The 23,856-nt window shown below is 36.2% G+C and overlaps 1 protein-coding gene and 1 long non-coding RNA gene across 2 annotated transcripts; one reads left to right on the top strand and one right to left on the bottom strand.

The window, feature by feature from the left end:
* Positions 1-2,094: 2,094 nt before the first annotated feature.
* LOC113114068 (uncharacterized) lies at positions 2,095-16,874 on the bottom strand. The gene is made up of 3 exons (XR_003293677.1): positions 16,786-16,874; positions 6,364-6,452; positions 2,095-2,400 (listed from the first exon to the last, which is right to left on the bottom strand). It is a non-coding gene; the product is annotated as an uncharacterized LOC113114068 (long non-coding RNA).
* Positions 9,178-22,565, top strand: LOC113113735 (zonadhesin-like). The gene is made up of 21 exons (XM_026280183.1): positions 9,178-9,323; positions 9,415-9,452; positions 10,454-10,543; positions 11,212-11,462; positions 11,675-11,756; positions 11,891-12,246; positions 12,590-13,130; positions 14,079-14,275; positions 15,207-15,587; positions 16,826-17,109; positions 18,136-18,401; positions 18,534-18,584; positions 18,667-18,804; positions 18,953-19,209; positions 19,341-19,425; positions 19,663-19,740; positions 21,022-21,159; positions 21,239-21,498; positions 21,618-21,702; positions 21,838-21,895; positions 22,199-22,565. The coding sequence occupies exons 1-21, from the start codon at positions 9,247-9,249 to the stop codon at positions 22,233-22,235; spliced, it is 3,750 nt and encodes a 1,249-aa protein (XP_026135968.1). The 5' UTR covers positions 9,178-9,246; the 3' UTR covers positions 22,236-22,565.
* The last annotated feature ends 1,291 nt before the right edge of the window (positions 22,566-23,856 follow it).

Raw genomic sequence — 23,856 nt, 5'->3', positions numbered from 1 at the left:
TATGAAGATAATCAAGCAACATATGAATATTCATGAGCTAATTTCCACAGAGTTACATCACTACCTGCTCATCTTTGGCCCTGCTGCTGGCTGTGTTTTTACTTTGCTAACAAACCTTTTCAAATAGCTGTTGTTATTCAGATAGCTGTTATAAACATAACTTAAAACTGTTTTAACATTCTCTTCAAACTTGTGCGCATTCATGAAGATAGTTGACCTGAAACAGAGAACTGACCATAAAACATGAGTTTACACTAATGCCCGGTGGGACTCTAAATACAGTAGGTACTTGTCTTGCAGAATGAACTGCAGTCTGACACATTTAATAGCGCATTGACACAGGTTTGTGTAGCTAAAAGCGTTTTCGTTAACATAGTTGCATGCTTCGGGCCTTGAAAAGAAAACAGGAAACATTTACAGAGCTTTTGAGTTGAATTTGCAATTAATGTGGAATCAGCAGGAACAAAGGTTCAAGTGTGTCCTACTGTAGAATGGCGAACGCACACACACTCTCTCTCGCATCCACTCACACTCTTGCTCAGCCCTAGGGGACTTGCTTTCCTTCTGTCAAACACCTCCATGTTAACAAAAGGCAATTAAACTGGCTGCTCACATCTATTGATCATATCTAACACAATTCACTTGCTCTGCCAATGTAGAACAACAGGAGCCACATTCAGCCATAAATCCCCTGCTCCATTCACCCTCGGCAAGACAGACGCCCATCTAAAGATCCATATCTGCTGCTCATTTAACGTTTGTTCTTGTGAATCTCGCAAAACATCACATTTCATCCCCTTAAATAAAAGTCAAGTATAAATAACTGTATTTTGCATAAAGAAAATTAAGCCATTTAGGACCATTAAGAAGTTTCGCTTTGTGCCATTACTTTTATGACAGTTAAGCACATTTTTCCTTGTACAGCCATTACTAATGTGTCTGGATGTTTTTCTTTTAAGGCTTTTCTTGTCATTTTTATTATGCTTAATGGAGACTTTCATGACAGAAATACATTCATTTAAAAAAAGTTAAATATTACACAAAACAATGCAGACAAAAACAACTGAATTAAATGAAAGTTGATAGAAACAACCATATGTAAACAATATAAATGGAATAATGGAAGTATATACACATTTACATAAATTAATTAAATGCTGTTAAAAATGTAGAGAGCGAGACTGAAGATAGACTTTTTATGACCCAGGTTTTCTGAGATTTTCCTGCCACATGTGCTTCCCAAAAAGACTTCTGAGCCATCAAAGGTGACCCTTATTATCAGCAACCTCCCAAATGCTGGGCAAACAGCATCCTGACTTTTAAAAGCTTTTAAAAGGTCTGAAGATGAAATAAGACTCAGAGTGAGAGAGGAATCCGATTACAGACAGATACTGCAGACCAAAACACGAAAGGTCAGTGATTTAAACAGTTTGGAGCAAAAGCAATGACCTTGACTTGATAATCTGTCTCTCTGTCTGTCTGTCTGTCTGTCTGTGTGTCTGTGTGTCTGTGTGTCTGTCTGTCTGTGTGTCTGTCTGTCTGTCTGTGTGTCTGTCTGTGTCTCTGTCTGTCTGTGTCTGTCTGTCTGTGTCTGTCTGTGTGTGTGTCTGTCTGTCTGTCTGAGAGAGAGAGAGAGAGAGAGAGAGAGAGAAACAGGAAGATAATGCAGTACACAGCCTCTCCTCTACTGCATGGTGTGACCTGTTTCTCAGTTAAAAAGGGCAAGGTATAGATTGATTCTCTCCACCTGCTGACCTTTAGGACCAGATCTGATATGGACTGCTGATTAGACAAACAAATAGAAGGAGAGAAAAGAAAAGTAAGAGTTTTTCTGTGGTTTCAACCAGGTGGTCTATCAGCTCAGAAGGACCCAAGCCCTTTTAAAAACCAACAAATCAGGCCAATCTTCATTCATTCTTTTGAGTAATTTCTTTTCAATAAATAATTTAAAACCAATCACAAAACCTGTATCGATCAACTTTGTATTATGACGCTTTTTTTGGGGGGGGGAACACAGCCCTGAACAGTTGGTTCACAAAACAAACTGAGAAAGTCCAAATGGTTCTTACTCATTGAATCCAGAACAGTCTCTTACTAACAAACACGATTCGTAACTAGAAGAGGGTTTGGCGGATGAGGTGCAACAGATGTTATAGCTGATATTACAAATAAAATATACTGCAAAATGACAATAAAACTGTACAATTATGCAAAAGACAGCAGATGGGGAAAACATAACAATCAAAACAGATTTTGTACCTGAATTACCCACCAGAAATGATAAAGAACATCTATATGTCCGGGTTGCTTTCAGAGAACTCCTCTAACAGCACTTTTGAGACTACAAGGTTTGGCTTTCCTCCCCTCTATCCATCTTGTCTGGACGGGTGAGGTGCAGATCTGTAATATTCAGAGGGTTAAAATGAACAAAAATGTATAAAGACTTACAGGAAACCTCCAACTTTCTGGAGAAGGGATTCTGGCTTAGAAAAGAGCATTAACCCAATGCTAAATTAATCAAACTGAAGCATTTTTATTCTGTAACACAGTCATTACCAATCTCCATCAGTCATTAGTTTGATCCAGAACATGGCAGGGACAATTGATTACTAGTGCAAGCCCTAATCAACACTTCAACAAGTGCTTTGGAGAATTGCAGAAATGAATTTATGGCTTCTGAAATTAATGTAAACAAGTAAATAAGAAGAGTGGAAAGCAACCATGATATAAAGAGAAGATGTTGAAAAGCATACAAATACAAGCAAGTACAAGCAGAATCTACTGGTCTGGCCTATCTCTCTAATTTAACCAGCACTAGATTGGGTCCGTCTGGGTAAGTAGTTTAAGTGAATATGACTCCCCGGTAGAAACGCACAACACTGGAACAAAAGTTTAATCAGAGTGTGTTGTTTGTGAATTCTGTAAAGCACACTGGTGCAGAAATCATTCCCTCTTTCATCTCTCTACATCCGGCTTTCATTTGACATTCCCCTGCATTCCCTGCTGTTCGTCATGCAGTCAGGTCACTGGTGCACTCAGCTAATATAGTCAATTAATCATAATGCAGAAGAGACACGATTCACTCTCGTTTCGGCTCTAAGAAGCGGGAATGTGTTTATTTGGGGAGAGACTTTGTTTGGGACTGTTTTTGTTGTTTTCTCCCTTGATGCTGTGTGTGTTTGGGGCCATTTTGTTTGGTACCATGCAGTAGGTTTGTGTACCATTCAATATTTAATTGATAGGGCATTTTAAATTTCAATAACTTAATTATTCAATTTTACATTTTAAAGGGGGGTGATTCTTTATGTATGTATATGGGTGTGTTTGTGTGTGTGTGTGTGTGTGTGTATATACACTCACACACATACATGCATATATACATACACACACACATATGCGACCCTACACGTCATAGGTCTAGGCTATAAATATTCAGGAAATTTCAGTCTTCTTTTCTTTAATCCTTTTGAAAAATAAACAACAGAACACATTGGAAAACACGCATAGTGAAACTACCACGTCTCCATCACGAACGTGCCCATTGTCAGCCTCAATCCCTAAATACTGTTGCAGATTACAGTAGCTACAACCTGTCCACATTCAAAAAATTGAGTAACAGTTAGAACGAAAATGAAATAGAAATACATTTAGAAAACAGAAGTCATTTAAAATGTTATTTGCATATTTTTTATTTTCATTGCATCATACACAAATGTTGCTATTTAAGGCACTGGATTTACTCCTCATACTTCCTTAAATAGGCTATAGCCTAGCTAAAATGTATGAAATTATTTTATTAAAAAATGTCACATTTGAAAACATGTCCAGTAAGTTGCCAGCATCAGTTACAAATATTACAAAAATAAAGTGTATAAAAAATAATCTTTGTGAGGACGACTGGCAACAGCTGGTCTTAAATTCTGTAGACACTGCACACTACAAGATTTTAAAGACTGACTGAAAACACTGCCTGAGCTCAAATGACTTTCATAATCAGCCTGACAGCAGCATGTTCCCGGCTTTACAGAATAAACTGGATCAGCCTGCACGTGGACCTGAGTATTCTTGCAGGCTGATGGAGTATCTTACGCTTACAAAGGCTGCATTTATATATATATATACACACACACAGACACACACACAAAGTAGATAGATAGATAGATAGATAGATAGATAGATAGATAGATAGATAGATAGATAGATAGATAGATAGATAGATAGATAGATAGATAGATAGATAGATAGATAGATAGATAGATAGATAGATAGATAGATAGATAGATAGGATAAAATTGTTTATAATAATTTATCATTATTAATATTTTATTATTAATTTGGGAATGGGTCTGTACTTGTTTTATGCCATGTTTGCTTGGTTCTTGTTAATTGACCCATGCTACCTTCTCAAACGCCTTTATACTATTTGACACCCTCAGTCCGGTCGAACTTCAATGTGTGTATATATGCAAGGTGAACACAGCGGGAAGCCAGCCCCCTCAGATCCACTAAATCCACTGAGATCTTTCCTCCTTTCATGCACTGATCTTCCAACTCTTCTCCTCTTTTCTCATTCCCACCTCTCCTCCACTCACAGTCAGAGACAGAGGGATAGGAAGACAGGAAGAGCTCTTTGATCTTAGCCCCCCCCCCCCTCCCTCCCTCCCCCCCACCCTTTGCTTTGGCCATCCAGAAGGGTACAGCCATAAGATCATCTGCTCTCTGAAGTTCACCCGATCGATGAGACCAGGGAGGCACGAAGAGGAGTTAGTTCTTCATCCCTTTCTTTTTAGTCTTTTTTTTAACTTCCTCGCATTTGTTCTCAATTTTGATGGGTTTGCGTGGTGCTGAGGTGGCATGCAGGGCAGGGAAATGACTTTGAGAGCAGAGCTGCATGACCCTGTCGAGGTCTGGACACTAACACCAACACACAAACACACACAATCTCAGACAGGCAATGACAGACCAAACACGTGGTATTTCCATTTTGGGCGTTAAGTTGATCTGAAATATTGAGATTCAACCACACTTCAACCACATAATAATATTATTAATAATAATAATAATAAACTGGGAAATCACATATAAATACATGCATCAGTCTTCAGAGAACATCTTCAGTATGTCCGATGCCAACATGCAATGGCAGATCATGTAAAACATATAAATTACATTTAAAATAAATCAAACTAGTTGCTAAATAAATAGTTGCCAATTAGTTGATTTGTCAAATTAGTTGATAATTAACTAAAATCTGGTCCATCTCTACTCTGATGTGACAAGACATTTTCTCAGGGACAAATCTAGAACTCACCTAAACCTTTCACGGTTCTTTTGCGGACTGCACTGCTATTAACTTCAGGAAATGCAAATGAAGTAATTATCAAATGTTGACTAACTGTGCATGGGGTCGCCGTGATTTTGCCAAGTAAGACATGTTCCTGGATCAACATCTTTTGATGATCCTGAATCAACACTATTGTCCAAAAATAGACTTAACCCAATCCCTACCCCTAAACCTAACCCTACCCATAATTTATTCCTAAAATCAGTGGGAAATGATAGCTGATTGACAAGGGTGTAGAAGCACCTAACTCTGATTGTAAGGCGTACAACAGATATTTCCTGAAAAGTTATATCTCAATTCTGATTGGTTGATTGGAATGTTGTTTCAGGATCAACAAGGATGTTGACCAGGAACATGTTGTGCTTGGTGAGATCACGCTCACCCTGTGCATGGACCAAAATCTACAAACTACAGTACTTCAGTGATAAAGCGCCTTAAAGTGCATAAAGAAAAGGTGAATTTCACACATTACAGATCTGTGTACTAAACTGTACTAATGCAAACCTCAGTCTTATACTCTATTCGCCAAAGGTGTTTTTATTTTTTTCTGGCATTAAAGACACGTTTTTAGCTCTTGTTGCTCACACTTCTTGCTCAAGATTTAAATACAAAGCAGAAAGAAAAGAAACATTGGGGTTTGGTGCTCCCTGCTGGAATTTACACGCTAATGCATGGCGATTTGGTAACTAGATTACTTTAAAATGTGTAAACTACTTTGTTTACATGTCCTCATATAGTCTTAGTGTAAGAAAATGTATATTGCATAACTGTAAATGTTCCCTAACCAGCACTCTCTCTCAAAAAAAAAAAAAGTAATGCCCTAAATGAACAACATCTTACTAACTAGTTCTGAGTTTGGGGCTTTGCCTCATTTTGAAATGGGTCAGATCAGATTAGGAGCTTTGAAAGAGTACATTCTGTCCACTGGGTGTCCAGGGGAAATGGTTTGGAAAAGCACACAATATATCACCTCTCCAACATTACACTTCAAACACAGAGCAGCTCTCATCTCAACTCACCAGGGCTTCCGGAACAAATCCCTCGCTGAGCAACAAACCACAAACACGTCTCTCCCAAGTTTCTCAAACAGCTCACACTTCTAAGGTCTCTGCAAAGAAAGTTTCAGAAACTCTAATTAAGGGCAGTATAAGAACAACCAAAACTGCGGTCAAATCTTTAATACCCAAAAACATTTTGATCATTTTATTGTAAATGGTAAAGAAATACGAATGTGGATAAAATCTTAAGAAATCCTCTACACACAGCACATCTAATCTCATTGAACATGCGCACAAGTGCCTGTATTTAATACATAAACTAAAAGTATATCTATATATTTTTATATTCCATTTGGAAATAGGTTTATTTACATTTTTATAGTATAATTACAATAATACAACAATTCAGTAGATTTCCACACAAAAAAAATAATAATAATTTGATGTTATTAGTTATTTAATTTACATTTTATTGGAACTTTTATTGGAAGTTTTTGATGTTTAAAAATAGTTATGATAAGTACAATTGTATTTTTATTTATCAATCACATAACAGAGCTCAGAACAAAAATGTGTAAAAAAAAAAAAAAAAACACATGGCATGTATCAAAAAAGGGAAGTCAAAAATGGCATCTAGTTGTCACATCAAAACGTAAAATATTAAAATGTTAAATTAAACTACGATAAGCATTTCTATTACAAGAGAGCCAAACTCTCGCTGTGTGCAAACAGACAATCTCAGAGAGAGACTTTTTGAGATGAAAGAGGAACAGAAGTGAGTATTAATATTCTTTTAGTTCAGTCATATTGACACAAATGAGTATAGGAAGTGTTTGGGAATTGCCGGGGGAATGTCCATTTACAGCTGCCAGTCTTTAGCTCTCATAGAGAGGCTTGGCTTATCTCTGACAGTTGGCAAATACTCTCTGACTAACACTCTCATTGAAACCAGCCTTTATCTGGGCTCTGTGTACATATCCCACGACTGTACACTTCCCATTAATCTGCTACATAATGTGACAATGTCTCTGCATTTAAGTGTTGTGTCACAAAATGGCTCAATAAATTAAACTTTTAATGTATTTATCTCAAGTAGTATTCAGTAATCATTCAACTGGAAAATATTACTCAATATAGGCCATGATCTATGTAAGCCATGGTGGATCCGATTCCAGGTGAACGGAAGGAGTTATTTGGTAAAAGATGGAATGTTTTTTTTTTGTTTTTTGTTTTTATAGTAAGGCTAGTTGATGCAAGTGGAGCAAATGTGAAATGGAAAATGTGGAGTAGAGCCGGAGCACATGGATTACAGAAAATTTGTCACTCAAATTATAGAACGCATTAACAAAAAAATAAATAAAAAATGATATATAAACACTTCATAATAAAAGTAATGATCAGAAAAATCAGAAACGGCACAAAAGATCAGAAATAATTAAATATAATAATATTTAATACTAATATAATCCAATCAGCCTATCATTTTATTCCAGCCATCTCCTGGTCAAAAGCTTCTGGAAAAAAATAAAAATAAAGGTTTGTAGTTTGGGTTATGTTTTGAAGTTTAATGGTGCTATGTGCAAATATTTAGCAATAAGCTCTAGCAATAGTGCAAACAACTGAAAGTTGTAAATCATTTACGTTATAACTAGGCAAAGCCATGATCTACATAATGGTGCAAATGGCCACAGTTCTTTATACACAGGGTCTTGCTCTTGACCTTGGTTATTTTATACCTGAGCATCAAAGATGAGCTATTTCTAACCTCTCTGGGGGCATTCATCTCAAATCATTCATGCACACTTTCTCATTAAAGCCAAGCACCAGGAGAAAAGCAATATTCATTTTCTGATATTGTACATCTGATGTCATGCTCTCTTCACTTGCACTCTGTTTCACATCTCAAGTTTTGTTTGCTGAAATCCAAGAGTTTAGTTGATAGCAGATGTCTGATACCCACATTCTGGAAGTCAGAGCACTTACATACAGTACACCGGAGATGACATCATTAAACATCAAGAAAAGTAGTGTCTGGGATTGCATATGTCCATATCTTATAAAAAAGTGTTGATGGCTTTATCTTATCTGTCGGAAAGGTTGAAGAGAAGAACAGGGAAATAAAAAATAAAAAAGAGAGGCATTTGGAAACTGTGACATGATTACAGCACTCGATTAGCTCCAGCTCAAATTTAATCATCCTACAAAAAGTGTTTGAGCCAAACAGAATTGTGCAAACCGGTCAGGGGTACAGCTATGGATCACATTGACAAGGTTTCAGTGCCTGACACCAATCTAAACAATGGTTTTTCTCTTGTTTGATCTATACAAATGTATTTTTTAGTGAAGAACAGTAAGAGTTTAAAGGGCCTTGCAAGGTTCAAATAACCTGAAGAGACTGGTAAAAATATAATTATAATTATAATATAATAATAAAAAGGCCAACTACTGAAACTAGCTAAAAAAACAACACCTTGGCTATTCTAAGAGACCAGCATATAACAGCTTGGGCTAGTTGAGATTTTATTTTCCCCAAGAAATTAACCTGCTTTGAGATATTGTTATCTAATATTTCAAAAGCAATGTTGCATAAGCCAGAAGTAATTAAAGTTGTTGGTGCAAGACAATAACTGGACTTTGATAAGGACATGACTGGGACTAAACTGAATGAAATAAAGTACAATGAACGTTCGATTCATCTTTATTACTGTAACTATATATACACATCAAAACCCCTCCCAATTCAGTGGGACCCAATCAACGTCACCTCACCTTCTCAGGGTAAATGGTGCATTTTCAACACCTTCATAAAACAGCCATAACATTAAACCCTTTCTATTGTCCTGAGGTAGACCCACATCAGCTCAACACTACAGAACTTAGTAGCGGGACACTGGGAGAGACAATATGCCAGGGGACACACACCTGGGGCTGCTCTCTGTAGTAGCCTATTTATGTGCTTTCAACACCGAGGCTTATTCAGGGTAGGTTGTCTTTCTCTTATATTGTGCTTAACAAAGCTGAGACTTTTACATTTTTGTTAACATCAAGTCTTTCTCCATTCATCATCTGAAGTTTTCAACTCGCTCTGCCTGACTGGAGGTTAAATGCAGGTAAGCATTTTATTAGCACAAATCCTGATGCCTAACTTTTATAAGTTTATAAATTTAGGGCAGTTACACTTTAAACCTTTAAATATACTTGCATTTTTTTATATATATGTATTTCAATGCATTAGCCTTGTAATGCACAATATAAAACGTTTTCTATGAAGTCATGAATACTAGTTGTCATTAATGTGTTAAAGTTTTAATTACATTATAATATATTACAAAATACACATGCACTATAATATTTATCTATGAATTATTACACCTTTTATAATGCATTTTATTAAACCTATTAAACCATTATAACGCATTCTAAATAAATTAAATTAAATTAATAAATAAATGTATGCATTTAGCAGACGCTTTTATCCAAAGTGACTTCCAATGCATTCAAGCTAACAATTTTCTCCTATCGTGTTCCCTGTTTACTATAAAGATTTAGAGCCTTTATGTATAATGCATTATAAAATGATCAATGAGGAATGTTGTAATGCATTGTATTTTTTTTAATAAATAATTGTTAACTAAAAAGGATTAAAATATTTGAAGATTTGTTTGTGTTTTAATGCATTATACTTTCTAAATGTGTAAAAATGTATAGATAAGTATTACATTGTATTTTAACTGTGGTTACTATTATTCATGAGATCATGCAATGTATTATAATCTGAATTACAAAGCATAATTAATGCAATAAAACTACTTTTATAATGCAGTATATATACTGTATAAAACTTTGAGTAAAGTGAAACCAACTTCTGCACTACTGAAATGAGGACCTGTAAGAAACCATGCTAACTCTGATGAGTTGTAAAACTTTTTCAACTTCTCTAATAAAAGCACTCACACTGGTACGACCAATTTCTTGCAAGAGTGACTGGGGACATTAACATTCGTTATAAATATATAAACAGAACTATGTTTTTGGTTTGTTACTCATTTTTGATTAGGTTCTTATTCCCCACTTTATTGTCCCTTAATCACTTTTCCCTCCTGAGCTGTAGATTATTACGCAAAGTGTGATTTTGGCAGTGATTTGCCAGCATCCTGCGATTGGACCTCTGAGGGACCCATCAGCACTCAGACGGCAACAGGTAATTATACTGCAGAGACGGAATTGCTGCAGAAACAGTTGCTGCTTTGTGTTTACCACCAATCCATTCACCTGCAGTTAACAGGTTTCTAACAGCATGTAGCAGAGCCTCTTTAACTCCTCATTCCTCCAATTATGTTCTTCAACTTTCAAGTACACTATGAACCACATTCAAGCACTTTTGTGAATACTTGGCATCACGGTACACTGTAAGAATTCACAAAACTCAAAGTTCAGAGTCTAACTTGTGGCGCATGTTGTCTGAGTCTGCAAGTAGGTAATTTGATAATTATTTATGGCTGCATGCTATTAGAGGTCAGTCTATGAAGTATATGATATAAAGAGCATATGTTATTAATACAGGCTTTGCTTGTACATTACAAACTCAATTTGTTTAGAGAACATAAACTTCATAGCAGTTAAGTTTTGTATGAAACTGTTATTTCAGCTTTGTGCTACTTATAAGAACAGGGGCATGCTCAATGTATCAATATACATGTGTTAACCATAAACTGAGCGACTTTTGTTATTATAAAACTGTAAATCACAACCTTAGGAGAAATAATGTTCACAGAAAATAAAAACAGACAATATTAACATTATTTCAGAAGCTCTCCTGCAAATCCCTTAAATGTATACTTGTTTTTCCTTTTTGTCTGTGTGCTACAGAGGAAACTTCTTTCCATCCTGAGAATCCATCTGGTGCATTTCGTCTCAAGAGTGGATTTCTTAAGATCTCGGAAGACTCCTGTTTGGAGTTCTGGTACCATAGACCTAACAGGAAGAGTTCTGAACTCAGAGTTTTGCTAGTGGATGACATTCAGCAGACACTGATTTGGACGTCAGAGACGTCTAGCAGTGGAGACTGGAGACAAGTCTTCATCCCACTGACGAAGCAATCTGACAGCGACAACTTACAGGTACAGTACAGCAATTTAAATATTCATATTTAGGTTTTGGGCATCTTTATGGTGAGAGATAGCAGAAAATCTTATTTTCTTACTAGTTATTTTTCATTAGTTTTAGGCGGACAGACAGACAAATCTTTGAAAATAATGAGCACAAATGTAATTGTAGGCATTTAAAAACATTTGTGTCTCCAGTGATGAAACTTAATTGTGTTCTCTGGCAGGTTGTTTTTGAGCTAATAAAAGGTCTGCATGGCGATGAAGCAACTGCCTTTGATAGAATAGGAATTCGGAAGGGACAATGTGGTGAGTGACATGTGATTATCATTATTTTGACCTAGTACATCACTTACCAATACACAAACATATTCAGGCTAAATTCACCACATTTACTGTCCTTTAAGTAAAATAGTAGTAAAATGGTAATATATCATCCATAGGGCCACAATGTCAGCGAGGAGGCATATTTTGGACTAATAAAAGCACTCGGTGCACTTGCACTGATGAGCAACTCATCTGTTCTCACATCTCTTGGTCCAACGACACTTTTGGCACCTGCTATGTGGCCTCTGACCCACACTACACTACTTTTGATGGGGTCAGCTTACAATTTGAGGGTCCCTGTACCTACGTCTTGTCAAAGGTATGCGATGAGTCAGGATTGCTTCCGAAGTTCACAGTGGAGGTGCAAAACGAAAATAAAGGGGACTCGCACGTGTCCTCCATTCAGCAAGTGAACATCATTGTACACGGTCTGAGAGTGACCATGATGAGGACAGAGAGAAGAAAAGTCATGGTGAGCAATCAACCACAATTTATGATGATTAGATATAACATTTGTCTTTCATCTTAAGCAATAGTTTACACAAAAATTTAAACTTGCCGAAAATGTCCTCGCTAAGGCAGTCAAAAATGTAGAGGAGCTTGTTTGTTCATTGGGTCAAATTTGGAGAACTTTAGCATTTACATCACTTGCTCACCAATGGATTCTTTGCAGTGAATGGGTGCCGTCAGAATGAGAGTCCATGGGATGGATTTATTATAAACACACTTCACAAGTGTTAATTGATGGATTTGATGGAGTTGTGTTGTGGGTTATTGTGGTCTTTATCAGCTGTTTCCATTGTTGTCCTAATCAGGTTAATGGGATTTGGAATAATCTCCCTCTACTCCTGGAAGGAAACAGAGTTACGGTTAATGCGCAGAGAAATGCTTTGGTACTCCAGACAGACTTCAAACTGTCCATCTTCTACATGCAATCTGGTTCCATTCAGGTGATCGTCCCTAGCCATTACTCAAACAGAATCTGTGGCATGTGTGGTAACTTTAATCATGAGACAGAAGATGACTTCAAGATCCCAGAAGGGTCACTGGTGCAGGACAGGCATGTTTTAGGGCAGAGCATGTGTGAGGAGCCCTCCCTGCCCAGGGTCTGTACAGACGCAGAGGAGCAGCAGTACGCCAGCGAGGCTTACTGTGGCATGCTAACATCCAGACAAGGGCCGTTCTCAATGTGCTCATCTGTTCTGAATGCAGATAGTTTCTTCCAAAGCTGCATGTTTGATATGTGTTCAACTCACGGAGATCCTGATGCCCTCTGCAATGCAATTGAGGCTTTTGATGCCACCTGCAACGAAGTTGGAATCTCTGTTCTGGCATGGAGGAACTCAACATTCTGTCGTATGTACTTAGCATTTACTAAAATTACCTACATATACGCATACATATATATATATATATATATATATATATATATATATATATATATATGGAAATGGAATGCCAATGGAAATCTATAAGGCAAAAAAATCTTTTTTTTTTTTTTTTTTTTTTTTTTAAGCCATGATTTATTCGGTTTTAAAAATAAAGTTTATTATTTGATCTGTAAAGCTGTCATTTTAAGTGGACTTCAATATGTGAATGAATATTTCATTATGCATTACTGATGCAATACCTGATTTACCAAAATTATCGTTGATACTGATAAGCCAGTCATTTCTTTTGGGTGATGGCCGATAATTAGCCAATATTGTAAATTACTTTATTTAAAAAAAAAAATTAATTTAGGCATCACATTCTGATGTACAATACATAGTATAGACACATATTCCTTTTGAAATTTACTATAGAAAAAGGTATAATATTCAAATTAAAATAAATAAGAACTCATAAAAAAAAGAGAAGGGTTAGGGTTAGGGTTAGGGTTAACAACTCCAGTTAGAACCCCAATTATTATTCAGACTGTCAGTTTCACAACTGAATGAACTAAAAATATTTTTACACTCGTAGCAACATAAAAGACATTGCATTAGAACTCTATAAAAATGCATCTGACCTTGGATATAAGTTTAAAGCCTTAGTATCTAATTTCCATCCAAAACTATCAAACAATAGAGACAAGTAATTAAAGTATTTCCAGTATTATTAGGCTAAACATGAATATAAATTAAGGCCTTTCTGTAATCAGCAGTCCAGTCTCCTCTTAACGACCCACACAGAAGTACTAGACATAGTCACTGGTTATTAATTAATCATCTCCCACATTTTCACCAGCTGGCACGTAACTTTCCATTACAAACCACAAATGTACTTACTATTTATGTTTAACTCTCTGGGTTTCTGTTTTAGCTGTGGCATGTGGCCTACACAGCCACTATAACGCCTGTGCCAGCGGCTGCCCTAAGACCTGCTCCAGCCAGGACGGTACAGGGTCTTGTGGGATATGTGAGGAGCGCTGTGAGTGTGACGATGGCTTCATGCTCAGCGGAGGATCATGTGTGCTAGCTAAAGACTGTGGATGTTGGGCTAATGGACAGCATTCTCCGGTACAGCAGCTTAGCCATCTTATTGTTATCCTCACATCATTATTTATATCTATCTAGCTACACACACGAACACACACACACACACACACACACATATATTATATATTATTATATTATTTAGTAGAGTTTCACATAAATAAAGTCAGACCATTCTGTTTTTGCTTCAAATTTTTAAGCAAACTCATACTGCATCTTTGTTTGGATCATGATTAAAATCCAATAGTTGCCTCTAATTTGAAATGGAAAGAGCACAGACAACACCTTAATTTGATCATATTAGGAGATTTATTTTACTTGTGTAACTTACTCAATAGACTTGGGGTTTATTTAAAAATGTAAATGTAATCTTGTTATATTGCAATTTCACAAAGAAACGTGAAGCAATAGCCTAATAAAATGACACCTTTTCATTTACTGTATAATATCTGCAATTTCATTTTGTAAAAAAAAAAATTGTGAGTCAATTGAATCGTGAAATTGTGTGAATCGTATCGTAAGTTGAGTGAATCAATACGTCCCTAATGTACATAAATACACACACACACACACACACACACACAAACACACACACACACACACATATCATGACTTGTAATCAGTTTTATTTATTTATTTATTACAAGTCAATGCAGAAATTTTGATTCCATTCAGTTTGGTCAGTGAAATGGAGTTTGAGCTCTTAATTTAACTTTAAAATTTACAAACATTTCTTTTCAGAATTTAAGTGTTATATATTAAATATATATATATTATTATTATTATTATTTAAAAAATATATAATAATTCAATTAATTTAAAATATTAAAATGTTATGCATGTATATACAAACGATTCAGTCAAAGCACCAGTAAATAGAATAGAATGTTTGTTAATACATATTATATTTTACTAAAATTGTATATTTTAATCTTTCTCTTCCTGTCCTATCCAGATCAGAGAGACATTTATGAAGGGTGAATGTGAGCAACAGTGCCAGTGTTTGGGCAATGGGACCATCCAATGTTCACCTACAGCCTGCAAGTCAGACGAAGTGTGCATGGTTAAGGACGGGGTCTTGGGTTGCTTTCCATCCAACCCAGTGACATGCAGTGTCTACGGTGACCCACATTACATCACTTTCGATGGCAAGGCCTACACTTTCTGGGGCACCTGCAACTACACCATAGCAAAGACCTGTGGGCCAACTGAAACCCAGTTCACAATAACAGCACGAAATGAGGGACAGAACAACTCTGCAACTTCCTCCCTTAACTCTGTAGCTCTAGACATGGAAGGCCTACATATTGTCATCGGGAAGAACAAGCAGGTTTATGTGAGTATCTTGTTTTTGTCATTCATTTGGACTTAACTACACTGTCAATGTGCATACTGTATACTGGCAAATGTATTTAGTTACACCACAAATATGCGATGCAAATATAAATATTTATTTATGGATTGATTGATTGATTAACTTTTTGAATCATATCATTGGAATACTATGAACACCTTCAAGCATTTAAGAACTCAAAAAATATGCAAAAAATGACAAATTTCAGCAACCTTGTAACAGATAAATGGATCAACAAATGACCATCCAGATTTACACATCAATCTGGCGATTATACATGTGATCAGAAAAACAATGGAAGAAATATTCCCAAAGAACAAGACAAGCAAATAAACTACTTTGTTAGTGTACATTGAGGGGACGTTTGTGATGCCTCCACAGTTTTCCATGTAACACTAATCTTCCATTATGTAACTAATCAATCATGATATATATGGGTAGTTCAAAAGAAGAAATGCGGGCAGGAGCTGCCATCTGAAATATATGACCCATAATTAGTGTTAACAGTAAGTAAAATGTTCATATTTTAAAGGGAAGTGATAAGATATGTGTTTGATTATGACGCCACATGTTATCTTTCAGTGATAACATTTGAGGAGTGTCCTGATAGTCACTTCTGCTTCATATAATTAGGCCTCTGGCAATGATATATAGCTGCAATACTTCAGATTAAATTGCATTTTTTTTTTAAAGCAGCAATTTTTTTAAACAATTTTTAAACAAAGCATTCATCATGTCATCAGTAAGTGACACTCTCTGGACCTAAGCACATTTTTTCATGACCAGCAATGATTAGAATTATAATCAAATACACAACTTACTCGTTATTTTTACTACAATACAAATGTCAATTTGGCATCAGCTGCCAGAAACATAGAAAATAAAATGACAAAGATTCTGAAAGCATTGGTTTGAAGGAGATTACACTAGGCAAACTACAATAAAGTATTACATTAAAGTGAACTTAAAATAAGCTACAAGTAATGTAAATGTAAAGATGGACATAAACACAAAAACAAAAAAATAACGAAGTGTAAAAAATCTGCATACTTCATGCTGATTAATTAATTAACATAAAAATAAGCTAATAAAATACATGCAATCGTTAAGTCGTAACGGTCCTCAATCTTCGCCTCATTTTCTTGGAAGGCCTGATGAGATAGACTCGAAAGTCCCTTACCTTCACTCATTGTTTGTTTTGTTTTGTTTTTTCACTCCAGGCAAACGGTAGTGAAGTTCGTCTCCCTGCGAAGTTTGGTTCCTCTGTGTCTGTGTTTCAGTCGGGACCTTACGCTCAGGTTAATACAAACTTCGGACTGAGGCTGCTGTTTGGAAACGCCAGGCTGTTCGTCCAGGTGGATGAGCGCTACAGAGGAGTGTTGTGCGGCCTGTGCGGGACCTACTCCGGAAGTCAGTTTGACGATTTTCTGAAACCCGACGGCAACACAGTAGCGAATTCGCACGAGTTCGCCAGCAGCTGGAATACCAACGACAGCGACTGGCCGTAAGAGCTCGGACTCCTCACAGAAATTATAGTAATTCCTAAAATATTCAGTTGAATTGATTGACCGACCATTTATATTGTATTGCGCAATTACACTGACAGATGTTGCACTTGACCGATTTGTTTACTCAACGTTCAGACAAACACATACACAAAAAATACTCAAGATAGTAACTCGTGGCCTCAAGATAGTGAAGTGTCTGACACATGGACCCTTTGTTATTACACTGGACCCTGTACTGTAGTGCAATGTAATACTTCACAGTCTGTGCAATATTCTCTGTTTTAATATTCAGTGTAATATAGTTTGCTGCAGTTCTGCTTCTATTTATTTACTAGAACTGTTCATCACAATCAATTCAATTCTGTTAATACAGTAATGTACTGTACATCTTTACTGAGGCTGCATTTGCATAGTCCTTTATAATTCTTCTTCATATTTTTGAGGCCATCAGTTACTTATCTTGAGGCCACGAGTTACTTATCATGAGGCCACGAGTTAGTATCTTGAGGTCACAAGATAGTTCAATTTTTTTTTTTGACAAAGTGGGAACAGAAGGACTCTGTATTCCATGATAGTTTTGTGAGATGAAGAGACTTAAAGTGAAGTTTTCAAATGAAATACCAATTCTCTCCAAATATCATTCACTCCTGCTCTTCTTGGCTTGTTAATGTAAGAAGTGCCGTTTCGTGAATGGATCATTATTGTGAGTCAGATTTTTTCAACGACTGATCATGTTCATAAAGATGTTTTGAGTGATTCATTCATGAATCATTCAAGGTTCATTCCCGAAACAACTTCAAGTCATTGACTCGGTGATCCAGTGTGGTAATCAAATGATAAAGTAACAGTAACTAATTAATCGAATGTGAAGTACAAAGAGGCAAAAAGTTAAACTATTAAATGATGTGTTATTTTTTATCTATTATTAATGTATTAATCTATTATTAATCTATTTCTTATGATTAAAAACAACACTGTAATATCAAATAAATACATAATGTCCTGTTTGTTTGTATTTTCAGTTGCAGTAATGGCTTTCGGGACCCCCCTAAGTGTCATCCAGACCTGGAGGATGAAGCATATACAAAGTGCAGTGAACTGTTTGAAGATGCTTTCAAAGAGTGCCACTGGTTTGTTCCGCCACAGATTTATGTCAGCAGCTGTGTTTTTGATTACTGTATTTCCAAAGGTGACAAAGCTAAGTTCTGCACCTCTTTGGAGGACTATGTGTCTGCTTGTGAAATAGCTCTGGTCTTTCTGCCAGACTGGAGGAATCACACCTTGTGTTGTAAGTGCTTCTGAAAAACATTATCATAAAATATTATAATATCATATTTGTATTATTCAGATGTCTTATTCAAATCTATTTTTTTTAGCCGAGATGTGTTTCAGTATATTCAATTTTTCCGTTTCCATACAGTTGCCAATCCACTGCCAACAGAGGACCCCACACCAACTAAACCATCTGAAAGTAAGCAATCTATCTTCTATCTGTCTGTCTGTCTGTCTGTCTTTTTTTCTGCTTTTATTTTAATTATTTTGTCAACACACAGGTTGTCCATGGAGCTGTAACTTTGACCAGGATGAATGTGGGTGGGAACAACTTATCCAAGACAGTTTTGATTGGACCAGATGGTCAGGATCAACGCCATCAAACTTTACTGGGCCATCCGGTGACCACACCACAGGAAGTAGGTTTGCTGGGCAAACTGTTTTATACAATCTGAAGTAGACTATGGGATTCTCATGGCACTCTGTGGAGCAGACTTACTTAAATACCTCAAAAAACTGAGTCGACTGCCTTATTCGTCTCTCTGACTCTCTGACTGTTTTATATAGGTGGCTATTACATGTATATTGAGGGGGATAGTGTGGTCCATGGCGACTCAGCCCGAATAATGAGTCCCGTCTGTCACACCTCCAGCAAGCAGTGTTTGAGTTTCTGGTTTCACATGTACGGCCTGGCAACTGCTATGTCACTCAACCTCTACATATTTGAGAACAGTCGTTTCATAAAAATATGGTCCAGAACCAACAACCATGGAAACAGATGGTACCAAGGCCAGGTTGAAATCAAACCACAACAGCCATTCCAGGTAAATTACTATATGTGTACATTGCAAGTACTGTGCAATGCATTGATGTCAATGAATTCAGAGGACAAAAGTGTAAGTGCTCTAGGCAGACATGTTATACATGATGGATGAGTGATTGTTTGTTGTTTCAGATCATCATAGAAGGCATCAGGGGCTCAGATCCTCGCTCAGACGTGTCCATAGACGATTTGACCATAATGCATGGTGCATGTGGCTGTAAGTGTTGTAGATATAAATGTGGCATGTTCTGTGACTAATTTCAGTTTTTTTTTTTTTTTTTTTTTTAAGCTTTGCTCATCTTAAAAATACTAGTTCACTACTTCAGACTCTCCTTCAGAAATGCTATTGTTAACTGAATATTTATTTATATTTAAAGTGTATTATATATATAATCGTTTTGAATATTTATGATTAAAAAGATCTCCAATTACTTTGATCTCAAAACATTGGCAGATTTGTCTGAAGAAGATGTGGACTTGACCACTCTGGGACCCCATCCATATACTCCAAACTTAATTGACCCCCATCCAAGTAAGACTTCCTGTAATAATATTAATGTAAAAGTGATGTAAAACACTGTTCACAGCACAATTTATTTTCATCACCTGTTGACTTATCAAGTGAGATCAGATATTCACACAATATTCGTAGGTCATTGTTCCTGTACATGCTTTTGTAGTTCAGACTGCAAAGAACATGAGTTTGATTGTCATGGGATGCATGAACTGATAAAATGTACAGTATATCTTCAATGCAATTGTGAATAAAAATATAAAGTTGATGGTTTCACATGTACGGCCTGGCAACTAATTGGGAGTTATACACAAAAGGGGACAGGGATTTGGGAGATATCAGATATCACTTTATAGACCAATTTTAGTGTTTGCAAACACTAAAAGTCTATCGGATGGCAATAAATAACAGTTTTAACGCAGATTAACGCAGACTCAGACATGAGTTTATAATCACACACTTCTGGCTTTTTTTCCTCAGAATTGACAAACTCACAATTGTTGAGTCAAGTCATAAAGTTCGAAACTAGGAAATAAAAACTTGCATTTGCAAGAAAAAGATCAGAATTGTAATAGAAAATAGCTAAATGTTATGCAAAATTGTTTAAAAAAACAGTTTTTAATAGTATAACTGTAGGGCTAATACAATAATTTCCCTTATGTGTATATTATATAGATTTATTTTTTAAATCAAATGAATGCTTTAAAAGTAGGGTAATCACAGCAGGTTTCATCCAGATTTAAACGTTTGCGTTCAGCTTCAAATGGTGTCTTTGACAGCAGTGTTAAATAAAATTGATTTATATTCCGATTCTGACACCCAAAAGCCAACAATATAATTGTTCTCTTATTTCATGGATTTTACCCTTTTCCCTCCACTGTTTTTCTGCCACCACAATGCATGCGCAGCTGCAAGTGACATAACTGTGACGTCCACTCCAAATTGGTTTATAATAATAATAATAATAATAATAATTCCTTACATTTATATAGTGCTTTTCTAGACACTCAAAGCGCTTACATAGTCAGGGGTTATCTCCTCATCCACCACCAGTGTGCAGCATCCACCTGGTAACACCTCTACTCTTTTCGAAAGACATCCTGGGATTTTTAATGACCACAGAGAGTCAGGACCTCGGTTTAACGTCTCATCCGAAGGACGGGTTTATTCTGGAAACACAGTTTATTCACAGTAATTTATAGTTTTTGATGTTTAAAAATGCTCTCACATGCATCATTTTTGTGGATCAGAGTATGGTAAACTGCTTGGTATGATTATATGGTTGCTTTCTTTTGACAGTTTGCAGAATAAACTGTGATTTTGAAAGTGACATCTGCAGTTGGACTCAGATGGTGACTGATGCTTTTGATTGGACCAGACACAGAGGCTCCACCCCCACTTCAATGACTGGTCCCTCCTCTGACCACACAACAGGAAGTAGGTTAATTTCCCAGATTATATAACATACTGGTCAAGTTCTTGACCATTTTCCAAATGTCTCCTTTTCCTTTTCCAGGTGGCTTTTATATGTACATTGAGGGTGACAGTGTAACTCATGGCGACACAGCTCGTCTCCTCAGTGCAGAATGTGCTGACCCTCAACCTCAGTGTCTTCAGTTCTGGTACCACATGTATGGCTCCAGCTGGACCATGGGACTGAGTGTCTACCTGCTGCAATATGGCAATGTGGCCAAAGAGGTGTGGAGGAAGAGCGAAGACCAGGGTAACATGTGGCATCTTGCACGGGTGGACCTGAGACCAGATGTTAAGTTTCAGGTCAGTAAAAGAAAAGTTTTTTTTTTTTTTTTTTTGAACACATTAGATATTAAACATACTAAAACATGTAAAGCAATCTATAAAAAAACAAAACAAAAAACATGTTATTGTTCCATCAGGTGATCTTTGAGGGACGCAGAGGTAGCTCAGCCTTGTCAGATGTTGCCATTGATGACATTTCACTGCACAGAGGAGCCTGTAGCGGTATGTTTCTACTTTGATGCGGCCCTTAGTATAAGCAACCTAATGTGTTCAATAGTTGTAGATAAATTAAATAGACATATCGTCTAACATTAGTACCAAAGCATGCCTGTGAAACCTATCTCTCTGTCTCTGCAGAGATCACGGTCTCTGACACGCATGGATATTCTGACAGCATTAGCAAAAATAGACGGAGGTAGAGAGCCTTTTATCATTTATTTATATATGCTGTATATATATATATATATATATATATATATATATGTGTGTGTGTGTGTGTGTGTGTGTGTGTGTGTGTGTGTACTGTATATGAATGTGTGATAATAATTTACTTACTGCATTAATTGCATAATATGGTATGATTATTAATTTATTAAAGGTAATGTATATATGTCAATTGTTTAAGAACCACTGATGTTAGCTTGTTTTTTTTGTTTTTGTTTTTTACAAACATGATTGACATCTGTATGATAATTTGCTTTTTATCTTTGGTATGCAGGCGGTCCCTGCTGTTAAGGGAACGTTCCTGGGCTTGAGCCAGATACTTCATATGAGGCAAACGATTAGCTGAAAGCACCTGTCATCTGTCAATATGGACCTCTTTGTTTTAGCAAGATCATTTGGTGTGTTAGTGTTGTTCACTTAGGAAGTAACTCTTATCACCTCTAACATAGTCATTTCATATTACACTTCATATTACATATTCATATTCATATTGCACCACAGAAAGATGTTAAAAGGTGTTTTTCTCTAGTGTCAGTGAAGTTTACACGTCTCCTTGCAGAGGAACCACATTACATGAACTATGATAACGTTACATTAATGTTTGAAAAATGTCCACAAGATGTCCAAATACTTGTTTTAATTTTCAAAAATTTACCTATTGTTTTATCATTTAAAAAACTTATTTTTGTCAAATGTTTTATGTATATGTATGTTAATAAACATTCATTTCATTCAGCAACACCTTCTGAAGGTCCTGTTATTTCTTTAACTTTGTATCTTTATGATTCTGCACATTATTCAGATGTTACTAAATGTTTTCCAGCATTCCTGTCATCCCTTATGAAAAAGTAGTATACTTCAAGTTTATTTTATTAAGTATACTTTTCAAGTATGTAGCAAGTATACAAATATCAGTGTTCTAGTAGTATACTTGTAAGTGTACAGTTTCAATACTCCTTGGGAAAAAATTGGCCATCTTTCTAGTATATAAAAGTGTACTTTTAAGTATACTTTAAGTATAACAGTAGCAACCTTTGAGTACACTACTAGTTTACCTCTATGTTAGTAGTTTTATACTTCAAGTATACTCCTAAGTTTTCTTTAAGTGAATTTTACATCATACTTTAAGTGTACTACTATGTCCCTATTTAGGTTTTAATGTGTATATTATTATACATTATTATTATACATATTTTGTTACATGAATATCTGAACATACAAAACATCCAAAGAAAGAACAGAGTATCTGCTTGTAACTGAAAACATTTTATTCTAGCTTCATGCATTCTTTTTTTTAAACTTTAATGAGTTTAATCAAAATGTAGATGGAGTCGATCAACACCCCAAAGCTTGAGTGTAATTATTACCTCTTCATTGGTCGACATTTTATTCCATAACGTTACAGTTTTGATGCAGTTGAATGTCAGATGATCGTGTTATGTGTTAGTATCCGATGTTTCTTTTTTCCTTCTTCACAATTTTTTTTTATTTTTTTGCAAAATCTGAACAGAAGATGTGTACTAGCGTCCTCTACCGTATAATAATGAAAACACAGATTCTAGGAGTACATGTATATCTCAAATATATCCGGAGGTGGTTCTAGAGTGGTGGCATTCGGTGGGGTAGGTAGAGGGATTGCTGTGAATAAAGTGTACTGAGGTTTAGATTGCATATAAGGGTTAGAAGGAAGATATGGAGGGGCCATAACCGTTTGTGGTGGCAGCCTCATGCACTGATTAATGTTAGCCCCCTGGTGCTTGGGGAAGCCTGTAGGAAGAGGTAGAAGGAAAAGATGGAGGCCAGTAAGCTTGCGTTGCTGGCTGATGATACCCTACTTGGACATCTGCAGCGGGGGCTGCTGGCCATTGTTAGGGAAAAAGAGTGAAGTGAGTGTAGTGACATTCAGCCAAGTATGGTTACCCATACTCAGAA

Source organism: Carassius auratus, chromosome 2 (assembly GCF_003368295.1).
Source record: "Carassius auratus strain Wakin chromosome 2, ASM336829v1, whole genome shotgun sequence".
Taxonomy (NCBI): Eukaryota; Metazoa; Chordata; class Actinopteri; order Cypriniformes; family Cyprinidae; genus Carassius; species Carassius auratus.
The sequence above is the reverse complement of the archived record's forward strand: the minus strand, read 5'-3'. Positions and strand labels throughout refer to the sequence as shown.